Source organism: Phyllobates terribilis, unplaced genomic scaffold (genome assembly GCF_046119375.1).
Source record: "Phyllobates terribilis strain yellow unplaced genomic scaffold, ASM4611937v1 Scaffold_9__5_contigs__length_417890890, whole genome shotgun sequence".
Classification (NCBI taxonomy): domain Eukaryota; kingdom Metazoa; phylum Chordata; class Amphibia; order Anura; family Dendrobatidae; genus Phyllobates; species Phyllobates terribilis.
The window spans coordinates 32,928,578-32,951,790 of record NW_027362769.1 but is presented as its reverse complement, the minus strand read 5'-3'; the positions used below and the strand labels follow the sequence as shown (position 1 = coordinate 32,951,790).

Below are 23,213 nucleotides of genomic sequence, written 5' to 3'. Positions count from 1 at the left end.
TGCTTTGGTCTGATGAGTCCAAATTTGAGATCTTTGGTTCCAACCACCATGTCTTTGTGCAATGCAGAAAAGGTGAACGGATGGACTCTACATGCCTGGTTCCCACCGTGAAGCATGGAGGAGGGGGTGTAATGGTGTGGGGGTGCTTTGCTTGTGACACTGTTGGGGATTTATTCAAAATTGAAGGAATACTGAACCAGCATGGCTACCACAGCATCTTGCAGCGGCATGCTATTTCATCCGGTTTGCGTTTAGTTGGACCATCATTTATTTTTCAATAGGACAATGACCCCAAACACACCTCCAGGCTGTGTAAGGGCTATTTGACCAAGAGGGAGAGTGATGGGTTGCTACGCCAAATGACCTGGCCTCCACAGTCACCAGACCTGAACCCAATCGAGATGGTTTGATGTGAGCTGGACCGCAGAAAGAAGGCAAAAGGGCCAACAAGTGCTAAGCATCTCTGGGAACTTCTTCAAGATTCTTGGAAGACCATTTCCGGTGACTACCTCTTGAGGCTCATCAAGAGAATGCCAAGAGTGTGCAAAGCAGTCATCAAAGCAAAAGGTGGCTACTTTGAAGAACCTAGAATATAAGACATATTTTCAGTTGTTTCACACTTTTTTGTTAAGTATATAATTCCACATGTGTTAATTCATAGTTTTGATGCCTTCAGTGTGAATGTACAATTTTCATAGTCATGAAAATACAGAAAAATCTTTAAATGAGAAGGTGTGTCCAAACTTTTGGTCTGTACTGTATATACAATTCTTTCCCTGAATAACCATTTTTTGCCATCACACTACTACATTTAGCCAGGAATAATATGCCTAAAGATTACTTGTTACTGGCTAAATGTAGTATTAGCGTGATGGCAAAAAAGTACTAATTATTTTAGAATTCTGCAGTCAACAAATCAGTGGTGAACTCTGAACTTGTTAGGCAGTAACAAGTAACCTTTAGGCATATTATTCCTGGATAAGTAAAAAATATCTCTAGCCGCACATATGCTACACATTAGGACTATTACCAATAACTTCTATTTTGGGTTCCTCAGATGCAATTTTTTCTTCTTGAAGAATTCCAAAAGCAATGTTCTTTTCCTGAAATACAGATACACATGTATAAAATAGTAAAAACTGAATAAATCATACTTAAGCCTCAATAAGACATCAAATTTTCACGAACGAGAAAGACGGTCTGAATTTCATAAGATTTTTATTAGTGTGACAAATAAGTTTCATCAGAGTTTCTTGTCTTTGAAATACATTTTTTCCACCTTCACCTAACAGTCTGTGAAAAGCAGACAATGCTCTAATGGCATCTGAGTATGGTCCGATTTTTTTCATGGACGCATAGACTTTTATTGCCTAGTTTGATCAGATGCTCAGTTCACTATCAGAAATGTCTCTGCGATTTTGCACCGACCAAAATCACAGACATGTGAATAGCCCGATAGACTATCATAGGTACGAGTGTTATCCATGAAAAGCAGGGATGGCACTCGCATGTGAAAAGCTGACGTCTGAATGAGCCCTGGGAGTTTTTCAAACATTGTACATATTCTCAAAGGAATTTACAAAACCTATTTTGTTTATGGATCTATTGAAGTTTGAAATAACTTTGAGGGATCTACGCTTTGGAATACCCCCAAAAGTGATACCATTGTAAAAGACACCACCATGCAAATGATTAAAAACTGCTGTCAGGAAGTTTGTTAACCTTTCAGGTGCTTCACATCAATTAACGCAATGTGGAATGAAAAATTTAAAACATTTATTTTTTTTAAACTAAAATATTACTTTAGTCTCAAATATTTCATTTTAACAAGGGGTAATAACAAAAAATGAACCCATACAATTTCTTAATACATTTCTCACAAAAAACAGAAATATCCTATATGTGGTCAAAAAATTCTGTTTGAGCACACATCAGGGCTCAGAGGAGAAGAGCCAATTGATTTTTGGAGCGCAAATTTCACTGGAAAAGATTGTGGATGCCACGTCTCATAGGTAGAGCTCCTTAGGTGACAAAACAGCAGACAGATCCCACAAGTGACCCCGTTTTGTAAAATTACACATCTCAAGTAATTCATCAAGAGTTATAAAGAGTATTTTGAATCCAAAAGGTGCCTCAAAGAATTTTACCATTGGGCCATGGAAATAAAAAATTATATTTTTACCACTAAAATCGTATTTTAGCTTAAAACTTATATTATTACAAGGGGTAACAGGTGATGCCACGATTTGTCATGTCATTTCTCCCGAATATGGCGATACACCATACTCCTTACGTTGTAAGAAACTACTGTTTGGTCACAGAGCAGGGCTCAAAAAAAAACAACTCTGTTTGACTGTTCAAGCAGATTTTGATTGAATCATTTAAGTGGAATATTAGAAAATTACCCAAGGTGCCAGAATAGCAAAAAATCGTCCAAAGTGACCAGATTTTGCAAATTTCACCCCTCAGTAAATTTATCTACTAGTGCAGTGACTATTATGGACACAAGTGTGATTTTCAGAAAAAAAGCATGGAGTGAATCTTCCAGAACGAAAATTGCAAATACAGTCCTGTTCATTGTTATTGGCACCCATGAAGTTTAAGTACATAATGTGGAATGTCTCCTGAAAAAAAATTATTCAAGAGAAAAAGTTTTTTGTATAGAGCACTCGTGTCAAATACAAAAGAGCAAATGATAACAATGATTTAAAACCAAAAACAATGGGAGGAAAAATAGAAAAACCTAAAGCTTGCTGTGTCACTGGTATTGGCACCCTTTACATTAATTTAGTATAGAAACACATTTTGACTCACCTGTGGTAAATCACAAAAGAGATTCTCCTGTGATTAACTGTCGGTGCCCATGTGACATGAATTAGCCAATGAAGATGACTTCACTGTTTTAAAAAGCCACATGGTAGGCCCTGTTCCTTTGTCACAATGGTGAACGCAAAAGAGCTGTCTGAGGACATCAGAACTGCTATTGTTAGCAAATACAAGACTGCCAAGGGGTATAAGGCCATCTCCAAAGACATTGGTATCCCAATTTCAACAGTACGCAATGTTATTAAGAAGTTTGCCAAGCATGGAACTGACAATAACCTCCCTGGACGTGCGGGAAAGAGGAAAATTGACAAGAGATGTATTCAAAGGTTGGTGCCAATGGTGAAAAAAACAACCATGTAAAACATCCAAAGACCTGAAGGCCAGCCTGGAACAGTCTGGGGTCATGGTTTCAACAAGTACCATACACTGCACACTAAACCAGGCAGAGCTTTATGGGCAAAGGGAAAGTAAGAAACCATTGCTGAAGAAAAAACATAAAAAGGAACGACTGATCTTTGCCAAAGAGAATCTTGACAAACTACAAGCCTTCTGGGAAAATGTTCTGTGGACAGATGAAACAAAAATTTAGCTTTTTGGCAATGCAAAGCAACAGTTTGTTTACAGAAGGTGCAATGAAGCTTATAAGGAAAAGAACTCTTACCAACAGTTAAGCATGGTGGAGGATACATAATGCTGTGGGGTTGCTTTGCTGAGTCTGGTACTGGAGGTCTTGACCGTATCACAGGAATCGTAAAATCAGAGAATTATTAAGAGTTTTTAGAGCAAAATGTCCTACCCATTGTAAGAAAACTTGGTTTGAGTCGAAGATCATGGGTCCTCCAGCAAGACAATGATCCAAAGCACACATCCAAAAGTACACAGGAATGATTGGAAAAGAAAAAATGGACTGTTTTAAAATGGCCAGCAATGAGTCCCAACCTCAATCCCATTGAAACTCTTTGGGGTGAGTTGGAAACTGCCATTGGGAAAAAGAATCCTGCAAACATTCAAGTGCTTGAACAAACTGCAAAGGAAGAATGGGAGAAAATTCCAGCTGAGAAGTGCAAGAAGCTTATAGATGGCTACAAGAAACCTTTGGAGGCTGTCAGCAATGGCAAAGGGTGTGCAACCAAGTATTAATTAGGGGTGCCTTTATTGCTGCACATGTTGTTTATTCAGTTTTTTCTTTGAAATTGCAACATGGAAGCTGAAAAACAATGTTTTATTTTTGTATTACTTTGGATCACTAATTAAAAAATCCTGAGGATATAACTTTGGTACATTTTCATTTATTTATGATATTGTACAGTCTATGAAATAATGAGGGGGTGCCAATAACGATGAGCAGGACTGTATACCAGCTTAGTGCCCAATACATTGTACTGCCCAGCTTGTACTTCTGCAGAAATGCTCCCCGAAAATTGATACCAAACACATGGACGCTAACTACAGTTTATGTACACCGTGGGGCTCAAAAGCATTTGCATTTGGGATCACTGAATTTTCTGGATTGGTTTTTAGGTGCTGTGTCATTTTCGTCATTGAGTTACCAGTTCAGGACAGCGTATTTCATGGTTCATATATAAACTGAAATGCCCGGAATGAATGCAGGTCTCCCGACCCAAGTATACAGCCTTATATGTGACTGTGAGACTGTAAGTTCAAGTCTCAAGACCAGAGCTTTGCGGCTGATATACAGATATGGAAATATGCCTGTCTGAATTCTGCCTAACATGGAAACTCCTTATTTTTCCATTGGCAAATGACGGCACCGAGTGAAGGCTTGTTATTTGTAGGAAGAGTTAAAGTTATTATTGGTACCATTTTTGAGTAAAAAACATTTTATTATTGTTTTTCAGATTTTTCGGACACAAAATGAATACAACCAAACAATTCTGGAATTGTTTTTTATTTTTTGTTACACTGTTCATCGTGCGGTACAAGTGATAAGATGGCTTTGTTCTACAGGTCCGAATGATTAGAGTGATATAAGATTTATATTGTTTATTTTTTCATATTTTGCTACTTTTGGTTACTAAAAAACAATTTTTTTAAAAAATAATTATTTTTTTTCTTCCTTCGCTATAGTATGACAGCTATAACTTTTTTGTTTTCCTGCTGTTAGAGCTGGCAGACCCTGACACCTTTACTTCACCTCAGATTGTCATGGCAAACTTTTGAACTGCGCAAACGTGGGGTACCAATGGGGTTAACCACCTGTATATCACTGTTGTAATGCAGCGGCTTGCGGCATTACTGTAATGGTCCAGGGTGTGTTTTGGCCGACCATGTGCCTCCCCCAGGTGACTGGTCACATGACTGTAACATTGCACAGGTCCTGTGCACACAGTAGGTCTGATCACATGACTGTGACATCAGCACAGGTCCTGTGTGTGCATTGGAAGATATATAAACCCTGGTAGTTTTGAGACAGGTGTGTAAGGCGTGAGGCCTGTTCCCGTGTGGGACACCGTTAGCCTGGAGAGGCTTAGTGAGGCCTTGTGAAGCCTGAAGGGCAGAGACTGGATCCGTATGTGTAAGGGATTCCAGTAGCCTTGGAGGGCCAGAGGCTTGGAAGGCAAGAGTCCTGGAAGGTAGAGGCTGGATGTGAGGTGAGACCACATACCAGTAGCCTTTGAAGGAACGAGGGCTGGAGACCCCCATCTGGGAAGCCGTAAAGCCACAGTGGTGGCAGAACAAAACTGACTGAAGCAGCTAAAACCCGGCAAAGGTAAAACACTGCATTATATGGACGTTGCTATAAGTGACTTTGTTGGAGGCTGTAACTGGAGCCAAGTGGGCCTGTGTGCCACTTGAAAGGCTCCTGGACATTATATGTAATATATCGGCGAGCCACTGAGTTGGACTCGGTTATAGCAGTTATGAAGTAAAATAAACTGCTGGATTGTGAAATACTGGAAAACGTGGCTGGTGTGCTTTAATTGACCCAGTGCAGCGAGTGTCCCCCAGCATGATGACTAGCGCTGCCTTACACTGTCGATATTGACAGCAGCATTGAGGTGGTTAATCAATGCAGCAGATTATCAGGGTGTTCGTCTGAAAGCTTGCTCCAATCTTCTCTCTGGCACAACCAAGAAGTTTGGAGCTGGGAGAGTTGACTAAACAAGACTCTTTCATGGTAACTGGGCTGTCTGTACAGACTGACCAATCACAGCGATCGTAGGGTGGAACCAAAGCTTAATGGTCCCCAGCTGGAGAGCAGCATGTGTCCAATGTCCAGGACAACAGCTTTCATTAAATGGTCACAGTACGATTTCATGCAGTGACAGTCTAAGTGATTGACATACATGTAGGGTGAAATGTGCGAAGGCACCACATCACCCGACGCACATGTATGCAATTTTGTGTTAAACGGCGTTGTGATCAGTCATCATGACTAACAAAATACAATAGTGAAGACCAAGTACCTCACTGTATCTCTATTCCACCTAGATATTTTTGTGTCATCCCAGGCCTGGATGCCACAAATATTAAAGGCTGTGTCTGAGAGCAGGAGGGACAGGGACCATTAGCATGCAGCACCTCCTGTCCCAGGCCAGTAGGAGGAGCAGGCTGCCCCTATAAAAGCTGGAACTGAGGGCAGGGTTAGAGAGACCAGGACCCACTTCTGAAGCATCCAGAAGGGTTCCCAGAGGAAAGGGACAGGTTAGCAGCAGCTGAGGAGTCCGGGAGGCAGAGGAGCAGCAGTGAGCCAGGGACAGAGGCGACTAGAGCCGGTCCTGGCTGAGAGAGAACTACACAACCGGACACTGGGGTCCGAGGCTGTCAGGGTTGCAAGCCCGGCAGCAGATAACCAACCCGCGAGGGATTTCAGGTCCCTTGGCCTGAGAAGCCTGGAGGCTCCGCCACACAGAGGGACCGGTACAGCACGGAGAAGCAACAGGTACCTAAGGCCCGAGTCGCAAGCCATACAGGCGTAGTACACGGCCAGCTCAGGGACGTGGGCTATCACACCACGAAAAGGGGGATAGTCAGCAAGGGCAGAGAGGCCTACCCACTCACCCTGACCAGTGGGGCTCGCCCGAATGCTCTCAGACCCCCAGGCCCATTCCTACCCTGTACTCCTGTTGGGTCATTAGTACTAACTACAATAAAGACCCTGGACTGTTTGAAGCAGACTCTGAACCCTTATTATTGCGGCCTGCACCATCACCTCCAGCATCCTATTACACTGCCCTGAGGTTACACTCTTCCCGTGGGGAGTTATCCTATCCCTGTGCTGCATACCAACATCAGCCTCAGTGGTCTGCCTTGCAGCGGCGGTCATCTCTGACCGCAATCCACGGGTGGCGTAGTCGGACATTCAAAACCCTACAAATAGACTGCCACAGCATTTGGTCTGACCACCCTGAGCCACGGGATCGGGTTGCCACTACTACCCGCAACATTGCACTGAAGCCCGGTTCCGGGTGCCCCACGGCCCAGGGGGCGAGTCATTTTACCATAGTGCATAGCAAAAAATTGATTTAAGAAAAGACCTAATGGCTCATGAATTCTAGCCTTTATTGTTGCTCTGTCTGTATAAATTTTGTAACTGGAACCTTATTTAGCTTGTAGGAATATACATATATTTCATTCTTTTTTATGATTTTATTACCTTGATTAACTCTGCTGCTGCTTGTAACAGAATCTCCTTGGCATCATCCTGAATTGTCACATGTCTGCATACCTGCCAATCACCATTTTGAAATTTAACCGGCATGGAGAAAACAATATCAATGGGAAGATTAAACAAACCTAAAAGTAATAGAAAAAAAACCAGCAGTATCTCACCAGTGCTCTTATAAATTATAAATAAAAAAGTAACTTTAAATGTAGTTTTTATTTATTTTTTAAACCCTTTCCACCAAAGATAGTTTTCACCTTTCTAACCAGCCCAAATAAATGGAGCCATGCCCCTCACCAGGCCAAATTTTTCAATTATGACATATCACTTTATGTGTTAATAGATCTGGAATGCTTTTACATATCCAAGTGATTTGGAGAATGTTTTTGGTGATGCATTGCATTGATTTTCCTCTATTCATGAAAATTTTGACGAAACTTTGAATTTTTAGGTCCTTAAAACAGCTAGTTTATAAATAACACTCATCATATGTCTATTTTATATCAGCATCATTTTTGAAATGTCATTTGTTTGTTAACATGTACGAAGGATTAAAAATTTAGCAGCAATTTTTCATCTTTTCAACGTAATTTACAAATTTAGGGGCCACTTCAGTTTTCAAGCGACTTTTAGCTTATACAGTACAGACCAAAAGTTTGGACACACCTTCTCATTTAAAGATTTTTCTGTATTTTCATGACTATGACAATTGTACATTCACACTGAAGGCATCAAAACTATGAATTAACACATGTGGAATTATATACTTAACAAAAAAGTGTGAAACAACTGAAAATATGTCATATTCTAGGTTCTTCAAAGTAGCCACCTTTTGCTTTGATGAATGCTTTGCACACTCTTGGCACAAACTTGTCTCTTCTGCTTGTTGCCTGTACTTAGCAGTGGTTTCCTAGCAGCTATTTTACCATGAAGGCCTGCTGCGCAAAGTCTCCTCTTAACATTTGTTGTAGAGATGTGTCTGCTGCAAGAACTCTGTGTGGCATTGACCTGGTCTCTAATCTGAGCTGCTGTTAACCTGCGATTTCTGAGGCTGGTGACTCGGATAAACTTATCCTCAGAAGAAGAGGTGACTCTTGGTCTTCCTTTCCTGGGGCGGTCCTCATGTGAGCCAGTTTCTTTGTAGCGCTTGATGGTTTTTGCAACTGCACTTGGGGACACATTCAAAGTTTGCCCAATTTTTTGGACTGACTGACCTTCATTTATTAAAGTAATGATGGCCACTCGTTTTTCTTTACTTAGCTGCTTTCTTCTTGCCATAATACAAATTCTAACAGTCTATTCAATGGGACTATCAGCTGTGCATCCACCTGACTTCTGCACAACAGAACTGATGGTCCCAACCCCATTTATAAGGCAGGAAATCCCACTTATTAAACATGACAGGGCACACCTGTGAAGTGAAAACCATTTCCAGTGACTACCTCTTGAAGCTCATCAAGAGAATGCAAAGCAGTCATCAAAGCAAAAGGTGGCTACTTTGAAGAACCTAGAATATAAGACATATTTTCAGTTGTTTCACACTTTTTTGTTACGTATATAATTCCACATGTGTTAATTCGTAGTTTTGATGCGTTCAGTGTGAATGTACAATTTTCAAAGTCATGAAAATACAGAAAAATCTTTAAATGAGAAGGTGTGTCCAAACTTTTGGTCTGTACTGTATGTCAAAAAATTCCCAAACAAGACCACAGTTTAAAAACTGCAAGCCTCAAGGTATAAAAAACTGTATTCAGAAAGTTTGGTAACTCTTCAGGAAGTTAACAGGAATTAGTGCAAAGTGTTGTTTTAGCCCCAAAATTCTAATCTAATTTTCTTACGAGAAACATGAGAAAATGGACCAAACAATTTGTTTTACAATTTCATCTGAGTACGCAGGTACCCAATAAGTGATTGGAAACTACTGATTGAGCACAAGACAGGGATCGGCAGGGAAGGAGCATTATTGGACTTTTGGCAGGCAATTTTGACTGGAATAGACTGTGAACACTATTTCCCATGAAGAGTTCTGGAGGTGCCAAAACACCATAAACCCCCACCAGTGACCACTCACAGAATTTTATAACACTTGGTGGTGAAAATGAACAATGATAAAATGGATCCTGGAACTTGTAATGAAATTTCAGCAAAGCTCCGAGGTGAAGGAGCATCAGTTTGGAGTGCAAATTTTGCTATAATGGGTTCTAGTTGGCATGTCTCACTGGCAAAGCCCCTGAGGTGCCAGAAGAGCAGAACCCCTAAACATGACCCTATTTAACAAACTACACCTCTCAATGAATTCCTCTAGAGGTATAGTGAGCATGTTGACACCACCAGCGTTTCACAGAATTTTACACCATTGGGCCATAAAATTTTCATAAAATGTTTTAGCCCCAAATCTTTCATTTTCACCTGGGGTAATAACCCTAGATTTTGTTACAGAATTTGTAATGAACACGGCAATATGTGGCTGTACAATATTGTTTAGGCACAGAGAGCAGATTTTCCTAGCATAATCTGGGGAATCTATTTGCAGAGCTGAGTTGTAAAACAGTAGAAACCACACTTAAAGGGGTTTTCCCGTGAAACAAAAGTTCATTTTAATAATTATCTGTGTCTGACCGTGTACAGGACATACCACATCTCCTGGGCAGGGGAAGAAGCAAAAGACAATACAGACATTACAGCCGGGGATCACAGAGGATTCATTTTGTGAGGTAAAACATTTCCCTGCCTGTATTTAACCAATATTTTACCTCACAAAATGAAGCCTCTGTGATCCCCGGCTGTAATGTCAGTATATTCTTTTGCTTCCTTCCCTGCCCAGGAGCTGTGGTATGATCAGACTGTGTTTTGTACACGGTCAGACACAGCCATTGATTAAAATGAACTTTTGTTCGTGGAAGAACCCCTTTAAGTGACACGATTTTGAAGATAACTGCCCTCTTGGAATTCATCTATGTGTGTAGTGACTATTTTGGCCCAACAGTTGTTTTCCAGAAATAAGCACACAGTTGGGGTTGCAGAGTGAAAATTGCCAATATACCAGCTTAGTGCCCAATACCTAGTGCCCAGCTTGTGCTGCTGGAGACTTAATTTGTAAATGAAGTGGGCTCTCCCCACTACAGTAATGTCAAACAAGTGAATGCTAACTGTGGTTTAGGCACACTGTGGGGCAGGAATGGGGACATTTGGATTCAGGAACATGCATGTCGCTAGATTTTTTAGGTGGAGGCTAAGGAGGAGGGGGTGGAAGCTTTTCCAGAGCCTTGAAGCCACCAGTAACTTGGAAACCCACTATATTTCTGTTGACAGATGATGGACCTGAGTGGGGACTTGTTTTTTGTGGGTTTAAATTTTTATTGGTACAATTTTGGGGTATATAACATTTTGTATCATTTTAAAGGACATGTTCACATTTACCCTGAGCTCTATGCTGCGCAGTGTTTCCATTTAAATATGTTAAATACGTGATTCAGACAAAACTCCCAAGAGATCCAACCACCAAAGTGAGGCAGGAAGAGTTACTACTCTGGTTTCTGTTCCAGCAATATTGGTCTTTTTAGCTGTGCACAAAATTGTGGTCAACTGACCTTTTGAGCATGCCTAAAAAGATGGGACCACTGGATCAGAGAAAACTGGAGTCCAAAATTACTCCATCTGCCTCTTTATAGTAAAGACGAAGATGGTGACCTTCCATCAGAGGTTTCGTCTCGTTCAGAAGTCAGTTTTTCACACATCTTAAAGAATCAGGAGTGTCTGACATATGGCGTGTGCCTCACCACAAATCTTACTGCTGCCAGGAACTGGAGTAAGATTTCTAGTGTAAGGTACGCCACAGCTCATCATGAATTAGATGAGCTCTTGCTCACGCCCCCGTCCTACCCCAGCTTTGCTCATTTTTGTCGAAATGGCTGAAACTAGAGTGAAAAAGCACAAAATCACTACATTTTTGCGCAACTCTGTGTTGCGCAAAACTGTTGTGAGTTTTCAAAGCAATTTATACCAGAATTCTGGTACAATCGCTTTGATGAATAAGCAATAAGGGTTAATGTTTTGAAAGCCAAAACTTTCTTAATTTTTCACCAACAGAGCTATATCAGTGCTTGTTTTTTGCAGTGTGAGTTGACGTTTTTAATGGTACCATTTTGGGGTACGTGATCGTTTTCTATTCCAAGTTTTGGGGGGAAGAAAGAACAAAAAATAGCAATTCACAATTTTTTTTACACCATTCATCTTGTGGTAAAAGTGATAAGATAGCTTTGTTCTTTGGGTAAGTATGAGCGACGCAAGGTTTTTTCTTTCTTTTGCACACTAAAACCTTATTCTACAAAACTTCATTTGTTTTTGTATCATCATATTTTGAGAGCTATAACTTTATTCTGCCAACAGAGGCATGGGAGGACTTGATTTTTGAGGAACGAGATCATGCTTCCAGTTACATCATATTTATTTACATACGACTTTATGACCGTGATTTATTCTACTTTTTCTGGGGCAGTACGATGAAAAATCAGCATTTTTTTTGCTGGTTTTTTATTTTTTTGGAAGTTGGGGTTAAATAATATGACAGTATTATAGAATCAGTCATTCCAGACATGGTCATACCAATTATTATTGTTACATAAAATTGCTTTTTAATTGGTAAACATTTTTTTTTTTTTTTTATTTTGTGAGGGTTTTTTTATATTTTTCAACAACTTTTTTTCCTTGCTTTCACTATATGGGAAGTGAACATTTTACAGAACAATAGCTGGTCTAATATCCTGCAACAATGTCGAAAGACTTGTAAGATACTACTTAAACTACCGTACCTGACAGACGCAAAGGTCATTCTCTGACTTCTGGGTGACATGACAACTATTGGCTCCCCGTGATTGTGTCGTGGGGGGCTGATGGAGTGAGCGAGGCTGCCCCTCCCTCCTCACAACCTTCTAAATGCCACGCATGCTATTGATTGTGGCATTTACAGGATTACCAGCCAGGGACGGCGCTGGCAGCGCCCCTGAGATTTGCTGCAAGAGTTCGGCTGTCAGTTACGCCGAGCTCCCAGTGGTGATTGTGCTCCTGTGCCAGCATAATCAGCATAACATAACTGTACATCATAATGAGGGAAGACCTTCCCAATCATGATGTAAATTTACTTTAAAACAATATTTGGAAGGGGTTAAAGAGAACTTGTCACAAGGTCAAAAGTGGCCGATTTTTGCTATTATTTTTTCCCCCTGCAGCCCTAAGTATTTCAGGTTTATTTTTTTAATACATTTACCATACTGCTCCAGATATATGGGCCTTTATATTTAGTGCCAAGATATGCTAATTTCTGTCCTATACAAAGGGAGTGCTGCTTACAGAATAATTATGCAGAGCAGCTTAAAGACATGCCACTCAAGAATCCTATGAGCAGTGCCTGCCCTCTTGGTAGAAAATATAAAATTAGCCCATTATCTGTGAAACTCTATGGTGGGTTTAAAAAGAAAATTGAATACTTGGGGGCCACTTTTCACTTGGTGACAGGTCCTCTTTAAGTAGTTTTCTTTATTAATTAGATAAAGCGGCAGCAATAGATGAGTTTACACACAAAATAGCAAAATTCAAATTCAAAATTGTTGAATAATTTATCTTTCATCAGTTATAAATAAAACATATAGGAGGAAATATGGAGGAAATAAATTTCAATCAAAGTTTGCTTAGAACATGCTTTTTCAACTTTAATGCAGATTGTGGATCTAGGCCCAACCACTCATTGGTTACAAATTTCCTAAGACAATGATGTTTAATGCATGAAAACAGTAAGGATGCATGCTGTTATTGTGTTAAGTTTATTACACTTCAGTCCAGTGACTTGTATTAGGCTGTGTGCCCACGATGCGTTTCTGCAGCTGCAGAAACACTTAAAAAACGCATGGTAGAAGGCCTGCCATGTTCCCCAATGATAATCCGCATGTGCTGTGCACATGCTGCGGAAATTTCCGCTGCGGATTATCATTGAGGAAGAAAACGCAGCACTACCAATTATTTTGCAGAAGTGCAGCGTTTTCACCACCATTGATTTGCATTAGACCGCATGGATTACGCATCACTGTATATGTACATGCGGAATCCAAGCGTTTCAATGTGCGGATTGTACCCGGGTCTGGAGGAGAGGAGACTCTCCTCCGGACCCGGGTACCACAGAACCTGTAAAAAAAAGAATAAAATAAAAAATAAATATTATACTTACCTTCTGATGGCCTGCCGTGTGCTTGTCTTCGCTTGCCGACAGATCGCAGTGGACTGAAGGACCTGCGCTGACGTCATAGTCATGTGACGGCAGGTCCTTCAGTGTAGTGTATCGCGAGCAGCCGGCAGCCAGGACGGAGCGAATAAAGACTCCGGGGGCCATCAGAAGGTAAGTATAGATTTATTTTTTTATTTTTTACCATTCTTTAAGGTCACACTATATAAATCCATGCCATTTGCATGGATTTATATAGTGTGACCAAGTTGACAAGCACTTTCCAAGTGATGCTAAAATCGCTTGGAAAGCGCTTGTCAACCCGCATGCGGAAATGCATGTGAAGAACGCTTCACTTACGCTTGTCCCTGGCAGGAAAACGCATGTACAATCCGCATGTACAATCCGCATGTACAATCCGCATGCGTTTTTTCTGCCAGGGAGATGCAGAAATGCTCAGGAAAAAATCCGGAGCATTTCTGCATCGTGGGCACATAGCCTTACAGGGTTTACAATTAGACCCCTAATAAGAAATATTGAGGTTATAGAGATGAGAAAACCTGTGAGACTTAATGCAGGATGCCAGTGGAAAGAGCAACTTCTGCTCTGGAGGACTCAAGTGCTAACCATGGAATACAAATCACAGATCACGTGACGTGGTATGCCGCTTCCCAGGGAAACAAAGCTAATCAATGAGGGTTTCAGCAACTGGACCCGTGCTAAACATCTGATCACTAAAGTTATACGTTTTGCAAACGCTCCCATAAACATTAAACTTATGTCAGCTGAACCTGCCAATATCAATGGGTTTGTCAAACAGTCTAATTAATATGGGGACACCGGTCAACTGTTCGGGAAGATGTTAAACAGCCATGTTCCATTTCTGACTGTCGATCCCATTATTCTCCAGGAGATAAGCCTCTGGCTGATGTGACAGCCAGCGGCTTTCTCAGAGAGAACTCAGGAGCGTTCTGCTGAACAAGCGACCATGTTTTTGCGAGAATTGGCTGAGATGGCTGTAGGATGAACAAATGGCAGAAACATTGTTAGGCCAACAGCCCCTAATGTCTATGGGGCCTTTAGTGATAAAGGGTTTCGTTATGGCACAGTTACTCTTTTTTTACCTTCACTGAGAACACCTAGTGAGACAATCCCTCCGGCATCTGAATCCTGTTGCCAATAAGATATGGCTGTTGCAATGGAATGAGCGGCTGAAAGACCAGAGCGATGTTCCTTCCGTTTTTTCCACTCTGTGGCAACATCATTTTTCAACCATTTTCTGCAAGTAATACAATAAAGTAAAACATACAAATACATTAAAAGGTGCTTTTCATGAAGACAACCTCTGTCTCTAGTCAGGGCCTCAACTCAGGACCCTGTTCTACAATTGAAATGCTCTAGTGGACTTGAGTGTACATGGATAGTCAACTGATTGGTGACTATGCAATAATGCATTTACAACGACAGCTGCAGGAAGAATGTCTGCTGTGGCGCTGACCAGCAAAGGCTGCAATCTTAAAACTGGGCATAGGTAATGTATTTTTATACACCTTAGGGTACATGAGAGTATAAAAATATAATTCAGCATTTCATTCAGAAAAGTTGGACAATTTTCTTCTTCCTTGTCATTGTGTGCAGTCCATATGCAATTCATTTTTTTACATCAGCAGCTATTAACCATTTACAAGGCCATTACCAGTTTCCTATGCTGCAGAATTGCAATGTTTCAGCAAAAATCATATGCTATATGGTTTCATCTGATTTTTTTTGTGTACTCATTGTCACGCACAGTGTAGGAAAGACTAAGTGCAACATGAAGGGACGAGGGGAAAGTAGCCCAAACGCTAGGGAAAGAGGAAGTGGAAACCCCTAGGCAGATCTAATATCACCCTACTTGTCCTACCGTCCCTATATAGTTACATAGGTTACGCACTTATCGCCGAACAGGAAATCTAATCCCTGTATATTCCTAGAGCTAGGCCCTAGATAAGGAGGGGGGGTGAGCACTGGTCAGTCCTCACTATAAACTAAAGACAACAAGGGAGACAAACAAAGGGGGGAAAACTTAGCTTGAGCAGACACCAGAGAGATAACACCAAACGTCCTCCAAGAGCACCAGAGAGGAAGCTAGCCAACTGCTATTGCTCCAAGCATTCACAAGGGAAAATGAGAATATCACTGGCGACTCCCTGAAGCAGACTGAGAGTTTATAAACACCCAGACTAGGGTGTGAATCAGAGCAGGAGGGAGGTTGCCGCTGGGTCCAAAAGTCAGAAGGATTAACAAGGCATCTGCAATGCCAAACGCAGTGACCTTCCGCAGCCAGATGCAGAGCGACTGTCTGTCACATCTGACACACCTGTGACAGTACCCCTCCTTCTACGAGTGGCCTCCGGACACTCAGTACCAGGTTTCTCAGGACAAGAGGTGTGGAATGAACTAACCAGCCTTGGGGCATTCACCTCTGATGCTGAAACCCACATCCTTTCCTCTGGACCATAATCCTTCCAGTGCACCAAGTATTGTAGGGAACGACGTTAGAGACGAGAATCTACAATCCTCAAAATCTGAAACTCCAGATTACCATCAACCTTTATTTGGGGCGGCGGTAGGGGTGAGGACTCAAGAAGTTCCACATATTTCTTGAGCAGAGACCTGTAAAAGATATTGTGGATCTTAAGGGCCTGAGGTAGCTCAAGACGAAACGCTACTGGGTTTATGACGGCGGTTATTTTATAGGGACCAATAAACCTAGGTCAGAGCTTCCAAGAAGGAACCTTCAACTTGATATTCCTGGTAGACAACTACACAAAGTCATTCATATTCAGGTCCGGGCCTGGCAAGCGTTTTCTGTCAGCCATACGTTTGTACCTGTCTCCCATGATCTTCAAATTAGTCAAAACTCTCCGCCATGGCGAGGAGAGCGATGAAACAAAACGTTCCTCCTCAGGAACTCCCAAAGCTCCTCCCCCACTAAAAGTACCAAACTGTGGATGGTAACCGTATGCATCAAAGAACGGTGAGCTGCCGGTAGATTCTTGATAATGATTATTAATAGCAAATTCTGCCAGCGGTAGGTAGGATTCCCAATCCTCCTGGTTTTCGGAGACAAAACCCTGAGGTAAGTCTCCAAATTCTGATTAATGCACTCGGTCTGTCCATTCGACTGAGGATGGAAGGCAGAGGAAAAGGACAGCTGCACCCCCAGTTGAGAACAGAAGGCTCTCCAGAACTTGGAAACAAACTGGGTCCCCCGATCTGACACCACATCGGAGGGAGGCCCGTGAAGCTTCACAATCTTATTTATAAGCACCTGAGCAAGAGTCTTGGCATTCGGAAGTGCCGGTAATGCGATAAAGTGAACCATTTTACTGAACCTATCTACAACCACAAAAAACACAGTTCTTCCTGCAAATACCGGTAGGTCAGTAATAAAATCCATGGACAAGTCTGTCCATGGCCTACTAGGAATAGGTAGCAGAAGAAGAGTACCAGACGGACGGGTATGCGATACTTTACAATGCGCGCAAATACTACAATTAGATACGTGTTCAACCACATCCCAATGCAACCACGGCCACCAAAAACGATGAGGAAAGAGGTCCGCAGGTGCCTTCCACCTGGATGACCAGCAAGCACAGAGTTGTGATGTTCCATAATTACTTTGCGGCGCAGATTAGATGGTACAAATAACCTTCCTGAAGGGCATGAGGCAGGGGGGTCCCCCTTCGCCTCCAACACCTCACTCTCCAGGTCAGGGTACAATGCCGAAATGACTACCCCTTTCTGCAAAATCGGGGCAGGGTTCTCATGGTCACCACCACCAGGGAAGCTCTGGGACAAGGCACCAGCCTTGACGTTTTTGACCCCTGGATGAGTGACAACAAAATTGAACCTCATAAAAAGCAGGGACCATCTAGCTTGCCTAGGATTGAGACGTTTAGCCGATTGAAGATATGACAGGTTCTTATGGTCAGCGATAACAGTAATAGGATGGACAGCCCCCTCCAACCAATGTCACCATTCTTCGAACGCCAATTTAATCGCCAAAAGCTCCCTATTACCCACGCCATAATTTCTCTCAGCCGAAGATAATTTCTTAGAAAAGAAAACGCATGAACACCATTTACCAGGGGACGGACCCTGATACAACACAACCCCAACCCCCACCTCCGATGCAAGAACTTCCACAATAAAGGATTGGGAAACATCAGGTTGACTGAGTAGAATTGCTGTGGCAAAACAGCTCTTTAGGGAGGAAAAAGCCTGCAGGGCGGCATCCGACCATTTGGAAAAATCAGACCCCTTCCTTGTCATGCCAGTGAGAGGTTTCACAATTAATGAATAATTTTGGATGAATTTCCGGTAAGAATTAGTAAAGCCCAAACAACGTTGTAGAGCCTTCAGGTTCTCGGGACGGTCCCAATCAAGGACAGCACGGATCTTCTCCGGATCCATCCGAAAACCCAATGATGACAACAGATACCCCAAAAACTGCACCTCCTGGACGGCGAAACACACTTTTCTAGTTATATTGTTTGTTAACCCTTAATATCAGAAGCACCTGTCTAACATGCCCCTGATGTGTCTCAAAATCAGGTGAGTAAACCAAAATATCATCCAGATAGACCACCACAAACCTGCCCACCAAATGATGGAAAATATCACTAATGAAATGCTGGAACACCGCAGGTGAATTGGTCAGACCGAAAGGCATAACCAGACTCTCGAAATGCCCTCCAGGGGTATTGAACGCTGTTTTCCATTCATCCCCCTCTCTGATTCTAACCAGATTGTAGGCTCCCCTTAAATCCAACTTAGAAAACACCTTAGCTCCTGCAACCTGGCTGAACAAATCTGGAATCAGAGGAAGAGGGTATGGATCCCGGATGGTAATTTGATTTAATTCCCGGAAATCTAAACAGAGACATAGACCGCCATCTTTTTTCTTCACAAAGAAAAACTCTACTGCCGCGGGCGAAGATGAGGGTCTGATATGTCCCTTCTCCAGACTTTCCGCGATGAAATCCTTCATGGTTTGTCTCTCAGGGCCTGAAAGATTATTATACAGTCTGGACTTGGGTAGTTTAGCTCCGGGGGTCAGGTTAATAGGACAGTCATATGCACGATGAGGAGGCAAATCCTGACACCCCCTCTCAGAAAAAAACGTCCTCAAAACCAGACAAAAATGCAGGTAAGGTCTCTGTAGAGACTGTAGAAAGGGAAATATTTAAACAGTTCTAATGGCAGTAATCTCCTCACTCAATGATAAGGTTGCCGCTGGGTCCAAAAGTCAGAAGGATTAAGAAGGCATCTGCAATGCCAAATGCAGTAACCTTCTGCAGCCAGATCCAGAGCGACTGTCTGTTACATCTGACACACCCTTGGCACTCATAGATTTAGAAGCAATTAAAACTGTGATATTTTTTTTCACACACAGATTTGGTCAGTGAAAAAAAAATTGCTCATATTCCCTTGCCTCTTGAGAAATATTGGTCCAAGTATGCATGATTTTTTTTTTTTCACTGACAGCACTTGGACCGAAAATACGGTAATGTGAACGAGCCCTTAATCAATGATATTTGTGACACGGTTTGGATTGGGTAATTACTTTTTGATCTCACCATGAACTGTTGGTAAAAAGATCACTTTGTTGTTGACTAAAAATGCTGATAAAAATGTCAGCCAATAGTTAATTTTTTGAGAGGCTAATAAAATAGTGTCAATCAATGGAGGCATCACTTCTGCAAATTATTGACTGCACAAACAAAACAGAGAGAATTATTTAGGTATAGAACATTCACACTTATTAATACTTTAAACAGGGGCATTTCTCAAGCCATGTTCAATCAGTGAGGAGTATGTTGGCATACAAAGATTCTGTGCCAAAATCCTGAAAAAATTACACTGGTGATGTGAATGAATGTTATATTTTAGGTCCCGTTCTCATGCTCAGGAAAAAAAACTGCAGAATCATGAATATCTGCAGGTTGGAAAATCCACAACATGCACATTTTTGCCACAGATTTTGTACAAAACTTACAGTGATTTTACCTATGACAAATCCAAATAATGTGAACGTGGTCTGTCTATAGAGAGTAGACTCCAAGACCAAAGTTATGGGGGCAGTGTCAGGGACACTTGACTGGAGCATTGTGAATATACAGTATTCATCTCCCCAAACTCAGCATACAAGATCTGTATTGTGAGAACGCTTTGCAGTCAGTCCTTTATGAGCTTCTTTCATGATAGAGGCACTTTTAATTCAGGTCTGACCTATTGGTTTTAACTGATGACACCATTATAATAAGCTAAATTCTATATTTAAATTTCATACATACCGGTCATGTATCATGTGGAGCAATGGTCTAGAAAAATTTGATGGACCCCAAATTGAACTGTCATATTTGTACATTTTGGCCAGACGAAGATCAAGTAGGTTGATGCCACTAATGTTGCCCCAAACAACCACATCTTTGATAGCTGTAAGGAATGTGAGAAAAAGTATTTGTGAGTTCAAGAAAAACCAAGCCTCTAATATAAACCTTCAAACAATAATATAGAATAATATTAACTGAGAATTCAGCACATAGCTATTGGCCACTTAGTAATGCATTAGTATCCAGAGAAGGTCAGAAGAGCCTTTCTCATAGTGGAGTAAAGCAGAGCCGACAGTGCCTTGAGACAAAAGCTGCAATTGGTGTTTATAATGACAGATAGCAATGGTGTCCTCCCCATCCCCCACACTGACTGCTGGGAGATGAAAGCTGCTAGAGTTGATTGTAATGACACATAGGTTTGCTCTACTCTACACAGACACCACCAATCAGATAATGGAGGAAAAGCATGGCTGTGTGTCATTACATGTCTCAAAGGAGAAGTCTGTTCTGAACTTATCTGGAGATTACATAACTGCCCCCCATAGACAAATCACTGCTAATGTAATAACTTCACCACCTGGCTACTTCACTTCCTTTCCGCTGACATCCCCACTATCATCATGGGCGATTTCAACATCCCCACTGACACTTCCCACTCATCTGTCTCCAAGCTTCTATCCCTCACTTCCTCCTTTGGCCTTACTCAATGGTCTTCCACAGCCACTCACAAAGATGGACACACGCTGGACCTCATCTTCACCCTCCTCTGTTCCCTATCCAACCTCTCTAACTCTCCTCTCCCTCTTTCTGACCACAACTTACTCACATTCTCTCCCCTCTCCTCTCCAGGTCCACAATCCCCCATCCAGAAACTTGCACACCCTCAAAGAAATCTCAAACACCTCAACCTACACGCACTCTCTGAATCCCTCCTCCCTCTTACAGACATAAATTCCCTACACGATGCAGATGCTGCTGCCACCTTATATAACACCACAATAGCTGCAGCTCTTGAATCGGTCTCCCCCCTCATACATACCAACACTCGCACAATCAACAGACAACCCTGGCACACCAGCCTGACTAAAGAACTGAGACAGGCTTCCAGGGTTACTGAGCAGAGATGGAAAAGGTCCCACTCCAACGAGCACTTCATCGCATTCAAACAAGCCCTCACTACTTTCAGGTCCACACTCACTGCAGCAAAACAAACATATTTCTCATCTCTCATATCCTCCCTGTCTCACAACCCTAAATAGCTATTCAGTACTTTTAATTCTCTCCTCCGTCCCCCAGCACCTCCTCCCTCTCCACTCATCTCAGCTGAAGACTTTGCCTCATTCTTCAAGCAGAAGATTGATACCATCAAACAAAGCTTTTGCCATAAGTCCCCACAGTCCCTCCTCATATCTACTCAACTCTCCTCCTCCAAAACCAGCTTCTCCGCCATCACGGGAGATCAACTTTCCTCTTTACTCTCCAAGTCACATCTCACCACCTGTGAACTTGACCCAATCCTGTCCCACCTCATTCCAAATTTTACCGCAGTCTTCATCCCAACCCTAACCCACCTCTTCAACCTGTCACTAACAAGTGGTGTCTTCCCCTCATGCTTCAAACATGCCTCGATCACACCCATCCTCAAAAAGCCATCCCTTAACCCATCCTCTCTGTCTAGCTATCGCCCCATATCATTTCTCCCCTATGTCTCAAAACTACTGGAACAACACGTCCATCTTGAGCTGTCCTCCCACCTCTCCTCCTGCTCCCTTTTTGACTGCCTCCAATCTGGCTTCCGACCGCATCATTCTATTGAAACTGCCCTGACTAAAGTCACCAGCGACCTACTGGTCGCCAAATCCAAGCAACACTACTCTGTCCTTCTCCTTCTGGACCTGTCCTCTGCCTTTGACACAGTAGACCATTCTCTCTTACTACAGACTCTCTCATCTCTCGGCATCACTGACTTGGCCCTATCTTGGATCTCCTCATACCTAACAGACCGGACATTCAGTGTCTCCCACTCACACACCACCTCCTCATCTCGCCCCCTGTCGGTGTTCCCCAAGGGTCAGTTCTAGGACCCCTACTCTTCTCCATGTACACCTTCAGCCTGCGACAGCTCATAGAGTCTCATGGCTTTCAGTATCACTTCTATGCTGACGACACACAGATCTACCTCTCTGGACGTGATATCACTTCCTTACTAAACAGAATCCCACACTTCTTGTCCGCTATTTCATCTTTCTTCACTGCTAGATTCCTAAAACTTAATATGGATAAAACTCAATTCATCATCTTTCCCCCATCTCGCTCAACCCCCGCATCTGACCTATCCATCAAAGTCAATGGCTGTCCACTCTCCTCAGTCCTGCAAGCTCGCTGCCTCGGGGTAACCCTTGACTCCGATCTCTCCTTCAAACCTCATATCCAAGCCCTTTCCACTTCCTGCTGACTCCAGCTCAAAAATATTTCCCGGATCCAAACATTTCTCAACCATGAATCTGCTAAAACCCTAGTGAACCTTCATCATCTCTTGACTCGACTACTGCAACCTCCTGCTCTGAGGCCTCCCTTCTAACACTCTTGCACCCCTCAAATCTATCCTAAACTCTGCTGCCCGACTAATCTACCTGTCCCCCCGCTATTCCCCGGCCTCTCCCCTTCACTGGCTCCCCATTGCCCAGAGACTCCAGTTCAAAACCCTAACCATGGCATATAAAGCCATCCACAACCTGTCTCCTCTATACATCTGTGACCTAGTCTCCTGGTACTTACCAGCACGCAACCTCCGAACCTCACAAGTTCTTCTCTACTCCCCTCTTATCTCCTTTTCCCACAATCGCATACAAGATTTCTCCCGTGCATCCCCCCTACTCTGGAACTCTCTACCCAAACATATCAGACTCTCGCCTACCGTGAAAACCTTGAAAGGGAACCTGAAGACCCACCTCTTCCGACAAGCCTACAACTTGCAGTTATCCCTTGCTCCACTATGCCGCTGCACGACCAGCTCTACCCTCACCTACTGTATCCTCACCCATCCCTTGTAGAGTGTGAGCCCTCGCAGGGAAGGTCCTCTCTCCTCTTGTACCAGTCGCCGACCTGTTTTTGCTCAAATTATTGTACTTGTTGTTTGCTATGTATACCCCTTTTAAACATGCAA

General features: G+C 42.5%; 1 protein-coding gene across 5 annotated transcripts in view; it reads right to left on the bottom strand.

Moving 5' to 3' along the window:
- Positions 1-23,213, bottom strand: part of MDH1B (malate dehydrogenase 1B) — a 101,941-nt gene that overhangs the window by 6,476 nt on the left and 72,252 nt on the right. For 4 of the 5 annotated variants that reach the window (XM_073646356.1, XM_073646357.1, XM_073646358.1 and 1 more), the window contains 4 exons: positions 20,009-20,150; positions 14,792-14,946; positions 7,445-7,584; positions 1,031-1,103 (listed from right to left, as the gene is read on the bottom strand). In XM_073646356.1, the coding sequence (XP_073502457.1) occupies positions 1,031-1,103; positions 7,445-7,584; positions 14,792-14,946; positions 20,009-20,150 (510 nt within the window). The remainder of the gene's footprint in view (positions 1-1,030; positions 1,104-7,444; positions 7,585-14,791; positions 14,947-20,008; positions 20,151-23,213) is intronic. The other variant, XM_073646359.1, reaches the window with a different exon arrangement.